General features: G+C 37.7%; 1 protein-coding gene across 2 annotated transcripts; it reads right to left on the reverse strand.

Annotated features, from left to right (window-relative positions):
* Positions 1-1719: 1719 nt before the first annotated feature.
* Positions 1720-11112, reverse strand: LOC135629583 (nucleobase-ascorbate transporter 12-like). 2 transcript variants are annotated; one of them, XM_065137146.1, is made up of 11 exons: positions 10353-11112; positions 10156-10253; positions 9901-10071; positions 9402-9502; positions 6931-7066; positions 6740-6790; positions 6341-6628; positions 5485-5719; positions 5022-5308; positions 2468-3287; positions 1720-2339 (listed from the first exon to the last, which is right to left on the reverse strand). In XM_065137146.1, exons 1-10 carry the CDS (start codon positions 10912-10914, stop codon positions 3066-3068), a joined length of 2151 nt encoding a protein of 716 aa, XP_064993218.1. In that variant the 5' UTR covers positions 10915-11112; the 3' UTR covers positions 1720-2339; positions 2468-3065. The 2 variants fall into 2 exon arrangements, with proteins under 2 accessions (XP_064993218.1, XP_064993227.1); XM_065137155.1 differs by having other exon boundaries at positions 2435-3287; positions 10353-11106.
* Between the last annotated feature and the right edge of the window lie 640 nt (positions 11113-11752).

An 11752-nucleotide genomic window follows, 5' to 3' on the forward strand; every position in this document is an offset into this window, starting at 1 on the left:
AAATTTAATAATTAATAATTATAAATTTTTAAAAATAAAAAAATGATATTGGTTATCTTAAAATTACGTTATAGTGGTATTATGAAAATTTGAAGTGGTTTAGTTTAAGTTGATCAAGTTACACTTGAGATTGAACTAAATTAGGCTCAAATCCTAAAAACTATTCAAAAAATTAATTTGATAATTAATTATCATAAAATCCTTGAAAAATAAAAAATAATATTAATTATCTTATAATCATGTTCTAGTGATTCTGTGAAAGTTTGAATTGATTTAATCAAAATCAATCAAGTTACACTCGAAATTGAATTAACTAACCTACACTCGATCACAATACTAGTTTAACAAATCCTAAATCCTGATAATTAATTATCATAAAATCTTTGCTGGTGACTGCATATCTTAGTGCCATGATCATGGTGTCAAAGGAATCTAGAGCACTTAGTTTTGTTTCATCGGGTGTTCGAAGACCTCATGGGTTATGGGGGCCAAAGTCATCCCTTCTCCTAATTTGAGGGAATAACTTGGTGCACTCCTCAAGACGATCCCACTCCTCAAGACTTGGCCAGTCATTCCCCATTCTTTTTTTTTCCTTTCATGAAAATTTTTCTAGTGATATTTTGATTTACTTTTGTAGTCGAATAACAATTGGTTGTTATCTTCTTAAGAAGCTTTCGATTAACAAAGTTAAACACAAGCTCCACCATTAATTAACTAAAAGAACTAATAGAAATCAGGGGAATGTAGGACTAGCATTCCCTTGCATTTCTCCAAAAGATCCTGGTGTACCCAATCGGATTTGAATTGTCATCCAAAGGTTTTTAGGCTGCTGAAACGAAAACCTTAAGGTAGAGGCTTTTTTTCCGATGTCCCAAATGGGGATTTCATGTAGGAATCTGTATCCTCAGCTACATTCCCCTGTTTGATCTCCCAATGTCAGTCGAGATGGTGGTCAATCTCGTGATGCTGTTCTCGAATAGCTGGGTGCATGTTAGCGCAAAACTACACCTCGGAGTCATGCACTAGCACTAGCCTGAAATCTGATAGAGGGAATTGCTACCATTGCCTGGGATCTGAGTTCAGGATCTTACAATAAACTGTTAAAAGTTTTACTCACCAAGCTAACAGATACCTTCTAAAATAAATAAAAATAAATCTATTAATATAAATTCTAACTGTCCAACATATCGAGCCATAGAGTCAACCTTTGTTCAAGCACGAGTCTCTTTCAAGACTAGTATCGATAGAGGTTCATAGAAAACTAAGCCGGAGGTGTGCCTGACAAAAACTCCTCTAATACTTAAAGTTATTAGAGTCGAGAGGAATGTAATACAAGGTTCAAAGGGTTCAGGGCACTTTAGGTGGGTGCGACTCAAGTAATCATAGGGATTAAGGAGTCTTAACATGCAATCAATTAGCTCCTACGAAACCCAGGTATAAATTAATGATTAATATCATTTAGGTTTTTAGCCGTTCCTGAACATGTTATGCATATATTGAATCTTTAAAACTGGTATGTGACAACTAGGTGAACGTGACCCGACGGCAGTGGCTTCCTAGTGGCATATTGGGTTAACACTAGCAAACAATCTTCACAATGGTTCTGCAATTATAAATTATCAGGTTTCACAAACTATCATCTTGTTGTTTATATACACTGCTCATGTATGTTGGGCAGAGCTACAACTGGAACTATCCATTTGAATTTGTTCCTTGATCTGAATACCAACCCAAAGGGAACACATGTACACATTGAAGAATTGCACCCAATTCAACACATTGGATTATCTAAACCAAGTGAAATTATATCTAGATAGGGAAAAAAAATCTCCTCTATCCCATTCATTTCCTAGCTGAATTCTTGTTATATTGCCTCTGCTGTTCCTATAAATATTTTCATTTCCCGATGACCCGATTAAAGCACATCATGCACAATATTTATGCTCTCTATATGCGAATTACAACTATTTAGTGCTAATGAAACCACTAAACAAGGCACACCTTTATTGGTGAGCCAAAAACGACACATGTTTAGCATAACATAGGAAGAAAAATTATGGCACCAGAATTACCTGAGCAACTCCGTGCGATCAGAATCCAATCAAGCAAGAATCACCGGATAAGACTTTGTGGCCTGCAGCTGCTTAAAGGACAAAAAAAAGAAAACCATCAGCCCGATAATGGTGTCAATCAATATATTATTTCATCAAATTCTAACTCTGTTGAAATAAAAACATAACTCAAGCAAAATGACATTGCTTTACACTCTTTATAAACAATCTGCCATCAGACAGTTGCGTTGATATAATGTGTGCAACATTTTCCTGCATAACTTCTACCTGCAAATTAAGCCAATCTGCAAGTTAATAAGTTAGATAACAAGTAACTTGGAAAAAATAGAAGTAGATTGATCAGATACATATCCCATCTGTACCGGCTCTTCGGATTCAAAAGGATCAGAACATACATTGAAACTGACAAAAAAAGACCTGCCCCACTAGGAGCCTTTCATCCGCCATGACTGCTGTGATGTTGAACAATGATACCTATATTCTTCAACATTCTCCTGTATCCCAGTTGCCCTCTAATGTGCAGTTATCCTTTCTGCACATAAAAGTAAGATCAACAAAAGATTTGCACACCCATAGAATTAACAGTATACAACTAGAAAAAAGCAAAAAAACAACAGATATAAGACAGGTCATGCTTTTAGAAAGTCATGGATACCACACGTGTATTAACTGTACAAAAACTCATTCACAAACTCTTGGACCTAACACTCAAACAAAATCTAATCATACCTCATGGATCACAAAAATCCACGGAACACGTGCTGTTTAATTTAAAATCTGCTATATAAATTACAAGAAATTGGTATCTTGGAAGTGCAAACAAACCACAAAGCGCATACTCATCTTGGTCCTCGAACAGGCAACTCATCAGACATTCATGTCAGATTGGAGAAACAGTACAAATTGTGAGATGACCTCCTGTGCTTGGCTTGCATGAATAAAATATCTGGTCATGGTGTCTCCTGGATAGGCTGCTCCTATTAGATGACACATTTATAGGCCAACCCATTTCACCCATCTGAATATTTTACCAACTTTGAAAGGCAGCTCATAGTCTCTCGTGACAGCTGGTTCCCTCCTTGCTGCCTCTAGTTCAGACCAAACATACACCCCTCGTTCTTGCCGACTACCAGGAACAGTATTATCGAGAACCACAGCAACAAGAAATGCTATCACCATGTTGAATGAGAACAGCGTGTTTAAGACAAAATTTATCTGAAAGGTATAGAACAATGAAAATGATTAGTACCTCAGACATCATTAATTCTATAAGAGCACATACCCTCATGACTGTCTTTTTTTATTTTTGAAAATACTCTCATCAGTGTTAAAAAGCATGTTTTGTCCATGAAATACTTTATCTGAATCTGACATGCTGATTTTAGCAGCTTGCATGTCATCATCGACCGACTAACATATTAACAAGGATACATTATAATATGATGTGTATTAGATCTTTGCACCAAGAATTACAGCCATTCCATGCCATTGTTAAGCTGAACTCTATGACCTAACATTATTTGTTACAGACGTCATTCTGTTTAATCCAGAAGAAAAAAAATACTATGTTTGAAAAGAAAAACCTTTCAGAGACAAAATATACTTGAAACCTTAAGTATACCAAGACAGTCAAGATATGCAGTAAATTTTCTGCACTTTGAGCTTCAAAAGACCATTAAGATGATCCAGTGTAGTTGCTATGAGATGACATAACATCAAAGTTTCAACCTCGTGTGGTCTCAAAGGACCAACAAAACAAGAAAAGAGTTAGTCGAAGAGGCGAACGACGGGCAAAATGTAGTCGCCGTCCAGAAGGCGCATGGAACAAACAATTGTAAGCAACAAGAACTTAACTAGCCTTGAAAAGACAGCTGTGGTTCCCAACTATAGTAGGGTCCCGAGTTGTCGGAAAGATCCACAGAGCATCATGCTTATACGAATATACAGTTTATGGTCTCACAAGTTGTAGATTATATATTTCTTGAAATGGTTCAATCAGGTCATAGATTATATATTGTTTGGTTCTTAAAATCCAATCTGGACCTAATGATTGGTCTATGAGAAATTCTAAACTGTACAAGAACGGAACTCCACTTCTCAGGTTTCAGTTGCATGTCAGCTCATCAAGTTCACAGCCAAAACACCTAAAACTTCTTCATAATTATATTGTTGATCTTTATGAGTCACAATGACTACAAAGATCGCCAGAGGCAGGATATATTTTAGTAGAAATTTGTAGATTTCTTGGAGCCCAAACTAGTAAGAAAAGGACCATGGCGTATTTAACGGTCGGCCTATGGAAACTAGGTCTTAACCAGACAAAATATTTGGGTTAGGCACATTGGCTTCTAGGCCCTGCTATGACCCAATGGGTCAAAACTTGCTGAACCAAACCTAAATCCGCCTGCAAATCACCATATCTGACATGTTCCAGTTAGGTTTTATAGGTCTATAAAAATCTCTAATTTGCATTTCTTCACTGTTGTCTTCCACCAAAAAAGTTCTGACCAAGTATCAAACTTTCTGGTAACCTCATCACCGTACTATTAACACTTGAAACTTCTTAATCCTATTTCCTGATGCGGGATTCTTGCAACCAACAACCCCTAAGTTCATACGCTCCGTTTTGGTCCTAGGAATGCTATTAAATAAATATATAAAAATATCTGTGGTCTAACTATTAGTCTGAAAGTCCAGTGCCCAAGTGAACAAGCTCAACACTCACCAACTCTCTTCTGCTTAAGTTCAAAGGTTGCACAATTTTTATGAAAATACAGACATGCCGTAATTCTGAAATATGAAATGATTAATGTTCATTCACCATGCTACACACACCAATTAAAAATAAACACTAATATGGTGAAAATTATCTTTTCGGATGTAAATTGTGCAAAATAGAAAGTCAGTTATACAATGTAAAGCTGATCCATATTAAGACTCAAGACATACCCCTTTATATCCGGTATGAAAAGGCCCATGTGATGCCACGATATATGGTTGGAAGTAACTTGGCACAGATGAATTTGCATTCGGAACAAGGCCATATTGCTGGAAGTAAGCAGGCACAGATAAGGAAAAAAACAAAGAGAGTCCAACTATGATATTATTTCTGGAGCTTCCTGTCTCACTGTAACGTAGGTTTGACAAGCCCAAAGCAGCAAGCATGGCCCACATAAAGCAAAGAAGACCAGCAACCATGACATCAGGGATAGAAGCAATAAAGCCTCCGACTTTACCTGTTCATAAGAAAAATGAGTTATTACCAATCACAAGAGAAATATAAGAATAAATGCAGGCAAAATACATGAACTTCAAGGTGAAAAAAACTAGCGATTAGTATTCTCTAATTTTGTTGGCAAAAAAATTCAGTATATTTAGATGCATAGAAAAGGAAATCATTTTTTTTCCTTACCAACAAAAGATAAAAGTATTAACATTACAGCACCCAGTTCAACTGCTCTGCGACTGCCCATTTTAGTGACAGCAATAGTGTGAACATTTTCTGTAAGAGTTGTTGAACCAACTCCTGTACCCCAAAGACCAGCGAAAATGCTAGAAATGCCTTCCATACCAATACCCCTGCTGAGAACTCCCGCTGTTGGAGGTCTTGATGCTACCAACAAAGATGATGCGTGGTATGTGCCGACCTTGAGAAAGAAAAACATATTAGACAAACAAAAAAAGGGAAAACCTTTCTACTTCCACTATTTCAATCTAGTACTTGTTCATGTCATATGACCTTTGTTCTAATATTAGCCCACATTATGGATATCTAATAATTCTTGACCAGCACCTATGGACAGTTAATGATTAATACAGTATTGGACCTGTTGGTAGCCTCCTGTTCTAAGTACCATGAAATAAAAAAAGAAATGTTCATTCAAAACCTTGACCTCCTTGAATAAAACTTTACACACTTAAATAAAGAATCTTAAAAGAAAAAAGGTAATGTATGCAAAGCATAAGAAATGAAAAAAATGTTAATGTAGACAGTGTAAATCAAAATCTCAGAAATGTGTGCTTAAGAGCAAGTTGATAACAATATGCTCTAAGTTACAACAAAGGAAAAAAAAATTGTAATATTAAATATTCATTCTAAAAGTTCAACTTCTGAAATACAGGCTTCCATCGTAGGATAGAATTATCAGTTAGAAAAAGATAGTGTACCTAAAACAAAAGACATAAGCAAATAGCTAATATTGCCATAAGAAACAAATATTTCATTCATGACAAAAAACTCAATAGTGTAATGCAAACAAGTAATTTACCGAGTCAACAGTTGCAATAATGGATATTACACACATTACAATGGCCATTTTCCAATTGAAAACAGGAGTGCCCCATTGCAATGGATAAGGAAGTCGAAACCATGGTGAAGATCTTAAGGCATGAGAAGTATCAACACGACAGTGTTTCATCCTTGGCACATGCTTTCTGCAGTATTCTGATAGAGTATTTGATGCAGGAATATGAATATCACAACCTCCGTAGCTATATACACCAGATGCTGTGAGAAGAAATGCAATGGCCCATGTGATTCCCAGACCCAAGGGAACCTGTAAATTGTACATCAATATATTCAACTGGTGATATGTTGCAAAGTCACTTGGTTAACTTTAGCTATGGATGAAAACAATTGTCAGTGATTGAACTGTGATTAAGCTTACCGCATAAATTAAAAATATTCGATGACCAAATATGCGTATCTTCCTAAGATACTGCAACAAAACAGCAAAGGTAGCCAGATGAAAATTCACATAAATAAACCCTAGATGCTTAGGTGCATAATAAGCTGCAAACTAAAAGAATGGCAATACATTAAACTACCAAGATATATCAATTTGTCGCTGGAACTCACAAGTGAAAAAACGACAACCAGCAATATCTGCACCATACCAATTTCCAGGCAATTTCCTACTTGAGTAAAGCCATAACTAAAAAAAGAAAGTCCAACTGCTGCAATGGTGGGAGATACAACGACTGGATTGATCAACCTGAAACAAACAATTGGTTTAGTCAAAGATTGAGTCAAAATTACATGATGTGAAGGTCCAAAACAACAGGCAGAGGGGAGGACACAGGAATCCAGCACCATCAATGTAGTAACAATGAAGCAATACATATAAAATTATACTTGTATCACTAAATCATATAGGAAGACATTGCAGAACATGTTCTTACACCAATGACACATTCGGCTGCAGCTATTATGGCTTACTATTGAGCACTAAAATATATATCTGGTCAACCAAGGAGTATGATCAGCTGATTTTTTCTGTTTTAGATGTAATACATGATCAATTGTTTGTGTCTCCAACAAAACAGATATCTCCAAATATAAAATATATATCTAATTTAATCATTGATGTTCGTAGTTCAAATTATTGTTTAGTCCCATGCTATGAGATTTTTCAGAGTTTGACTAAGCCTCTGGATGGACTTCTAAGCAGCTGAATAGTTACAGAAAAATGAAGCTTCTGGAAAACAGCTTAACCAGCCTCATCAGCTTTGGCACAGGCTTTCAGCAGAAGCAACTCTACTATACCTTCTTAAAATTACCAGTCAGATCCTCCTGAGTGTGGGAGATGGTTATAAAAATGCCTGTGAAGTCTTATTTCATGCAAGAAAACAAACATAACGGAGAAATGAAAGTCACTATAAAAAGACCACTTGGGCAAGCTGTTAAATGCAAGATATGCGATGCAATATTCTGGAAGGTCCAAATAATTACATAGAACATTAGACAACAACTTTTGAGGTGTACTCACAAGAGTAGACTGCACAACATCAGACCGAATAGGATGTACACATACATCAACAGCCAAGTATACAATTTTTGAATATTGCCAATGCTACTAAAAAACATATGTGATAGACCTACTACAAGTAACATTACTATTCAACTTGCAACAGAAATCATTCAACCTACACCCCTGGTCAAACTATCATCCTTCTCAATGAAGACTTTTCCCATCACTATAATGCAAACTGTAAAGTGTAACTCAAAGAGAAGGGTTCAATAGGATATTTAAAGAATTTTGCACACAGCTGGAAATTTTGAATAATCTGTTAACATGTTATAAAATCCTTAAAAAGGATATCATTGAAACAATTAAAAGGAATAGTTGGCAGGAGGAAAATTTGACTTCTTTACATAAATATCAGATGGTAACACCAAATTACATGTACGGTCAAATTAGACAAACAATGTCAAATTCCCAGTCAAGCGGCAACTAGCAAGAAGCTTCTTCGCAGCAGACTGCATCATGCTCCCCTAACCCTCCCTGACTTGCTTTGTGATGTTCAGCATAACTAATCATCTAAATTTTGATTACTCCATTTGATTATAATTTCTAATGAGTGGGTCAGCAAGCAATGTGGCCATATCGCTTTAGGCCATAAGAAATCCTATTACATGTCATCTTTGGATTGAAGAAACATTTTTTAGTATTCACATTTATCTGAGCTTTTTTCCTATTAACTCGCCCTAACAAGTAAATCTTTATCTGCGCCACTTCAATTCTATGAAATTCAATTAATCATTTCCAGTTTCACAAAATGATTTTGACTAGGAGTAACCGATAATAAAAAATCAGGCTGACTTCCATGATAGTTTGTATGGCATCAAATATCTTCTCTGTGTTGCTAATACTCACTCATGAACTCTTTACCCATTCCTGCTGTCATGAACTGTTTGTGCAAGTCAGTGATGCATGAAGACTCATCCGCTAAACTGTTCGTCTTTTTTATTTTCATAATTATCCATCTTAAATTTGAATTTGCTAGTAATTTTCATAGTCATCATCTTAGAATGAAATCCTAGTCTCCTACATTGTCTTTAAGAGAAAGGAATTGTAATCCAAATATTGGAATTAGATCAACTGTTCATCCATCTCCAGAAGTTGGACAAACCAATTTTCCAATCCACGAGAAGTCAGGCGTACAACTCACCAATCCGGTCGACCGAAAACATGACAATGAAGAAGGACCTGGCTTATCCACCGACCAAGTCAGGCATACCTTTCTGAGACAGCAATCATAACCATGCTCATCAAACATATTTTGCATTCGTTTTTTAAATTTTATTATTTCATTAAACTGAATTCCATGCTCTTATTAAAGTTGAAAAGAGCCTAATACAATTTTGCAAGTGCATGATCACTAAAACAATCAAGAAATGAAAATGAATTAGCATGGTGTCCACCAAAGTTTTTAAGTAACTTGTAAAAAAATTAATGAATATCTAACTATCCATATGCAACACCAATCAAGCTAAGCAAAGAAATATTTTATGGATAGCTTAGATCATGAAAAACAGAAAGAACACACCTTAAAAGCAATGACATCATTCCAGTATACCCCATTATAGCTTGAAATGCAGAAGATATTATTAAAGCTCCCTGTAGCTCCTTCATAATATGCTTAAAATTCTGCAAAAGATAGAATCTTTTTTAAGTTAAAAAAAGATTATATAATTCGTATCAAAATCATAAGCACCAAAATAAAGATAATATAGAAAAGCTTACTTTATTTATAATTCAATCTTGCGAAAGAGTTAAACTATGCTGGACTACATAAGCATTCAGCTAACATGGTTGCTGGATCCTTGTCTATGCTTAATAAGGTGTGTGCTTTCACCTAACTCACTTGCAATTAGTCAAGTACATAGTATACAAGTGATAATGATATATGATATTAGGCTTTTTGCCTAGTTACTTTAGTCTCTCTGGCAGTAATATTGCATCCATTGCATTAAACAAGAATTCAGTTTGACATTATGAATGAGAAATAGAAGGTTATGTTCCTGGGTGCACATAGAGAAACATACATTCTCATTAAGACCTTGAAAGTCTGGTGAGTTTATTATTGCTAAGGCTGGAGCCAGATACACAAAAGAAGGACCCTGTATTAGTGGTAGCCTGGTTCCAAAGAATGTGTGCAACAATGTTGTCACACCTGAGATGAAGAACACAGTCGACACCACAGCTGAAATATCTTCCTGCAAATCATTCATAAACTATAAGAACCTGAAATTTACAGAAAATGGAAAAGAAGATTATCATCAGGGAAGACGAAGTCTCACATGAGTGCCACCCATTGCTGGAACTATAACCAGTGGTATAAGAATCAAGGAACCCATTATTGACAGATACTGTTGAATACCATAAAAGAATATGGGCACTGGAAAATTTAAAGCATGCATAACAATAACATTAAGTTCTCATAGTAGAGCGATCAAAAAGATCAATCTTGAGAAGGGGTAAAACAATCATTCCTCACCGAGACCGGGACTATCCCTCAGCTCATACTTGATATGAACCCGTCTCAACGAAAAGCCCCCCTCTTCCTCCTCTAGCTGAGGCAGCGTGGCTGTCTCCTGCTCCCTCCGTTGCCTCAATGGCTGGTCAGACCGTACTGCCTGTCCATTGGGCCCCAAACCTGCATTCTTGTTTCCACCATCGGAATCCCTCCTGCTCCTCGCCGTCTGATCAGCCGGCAACGGGGCTGCTCCACCTCCTCCTACTCCTCCTCCGGCCATGTTGTCAGGCTCCCCATTGGCAGCGGCCGGGACAGGAGGCGCCGGAAGGGCACTGGCTGCGTGGCCCCTACGCCCCGCCTCCAGATCCAGGTCCGATCCCGGCTCTTTGGGCTTCGGTAGCGCAATCTGGCCGGAGTTACTCGCGTTGGATTCCCCGGAGACCCTTCCCTTGAACCCGGTCCTCTTCGCCCAGGATAGCGGCGCCGGAGCCGGAGCAGGAGCCCCCGCGGCCGTCCCCGCTTCTGCAGCCGGTGGCCAAGGCCCGGGCCGGGCCCGCCGCTGCGGCGGCCGGTTGTCCGCCATCGGCAGCCGCCTCGATCTCTCTCTCTCTCTCTCTCTCTTCCCTAGGGCTTCCCACTTCAACCTCTCCTCCTCCTCGATCTCCAAGGAAACTAAGTTAGGGTTTAGAGCGGAGAGAGACAGAGAGAGAGAGAAAGGAAGGCGAGAAAGAAGAGCGTCGCTGCGCGAGAGAGGAAGTAGAGGAAGGGAGAGGGGAGTGAAGTGTAGGGGGAAACGTAAAGAAAGTGACAACTAAAGTGCGTGGGAAACGATGCTCGGAAACCAACGGGATCCCATCGAGGCTTTTCAAACTCGTCCGCTGGATGACGTCACGGAGACCAAAATGAGAGCGAAGACGGCATCAGCGGCTCGCGTCTTCGACCGTCCCGTCTCGGCTAGAGCAAGTCATGTGGGACCCTCCTGTGAACCACGAATTCCTCCAATCACGATGCAGGTAGATGTTCAAAGACGTCCCAAACCTACTACACTGGTTTCTTAATATTTTCAATGATTTTATGCTTAATATAAATCCAAATGATCATTAAGAGTGGTAAATTGCAATTTTTGACCTTTAATTTACACCTTTTTTGGGGGGTGAAAGGGAGCCTTCCACATTCCTTTCTATGCAATAACTCACGCCCTCTTCACAATGGGAATTATTTTGGTAATTATTTCATTCATTTCTTTCTTCTTAAGAACATACAGTCTTTCTAAAAGTTGGAAGAAATTATACACCCTCATTCTGTCCTCATCAGCCTTTTTAATCCTCTGTTTTCAATTGTAATCCAATGCTAAACCAATGAAAGTGTAAACCTCATTAATATAAAACATAATTAACCAAACGTCATTTATGATCTTGTGA

This window comes from Musa acuminata, chromosome BXJ1-3 (assembly GCF_036884655.1).
Source record: "Musa acuminata AAA Group cultivar baxijiao chromosome BXJ1-3, Cavendish_Baxijiao_AAA, whole genome shotgun sequence".
Taxonomy (NCBI): Eukaryota; Viridiplantae; Streptophyta; class Magnoliopsida; order Zingiberales; family Musaceae; genus Musa; species Musa acuminata.

Coding starts and splice junctions, on each gene's coding strand:
- LOC135629583 (XM_065137146.1), bottom strand. CDS start 10,914: ATGGCGGACAACCGGCCGCCGCAGCGGCGGGCCCGGCCCGGGCCTTGG. Junction 6,791..6,930: donor TGGTTGTCGTTTTTTCACTT/GTGAGTTCCAGC, acceptor GTTTTGTTGCAG/TATCTTAGGAAGATACGCAT. Junction 5,309..5,484: donor AATACTTTTATCTTTTGTTG/GTAAGGAAAAAA, acceptor TCTTATGAACAG/GTAAAGTCGGAGGCTTTATT.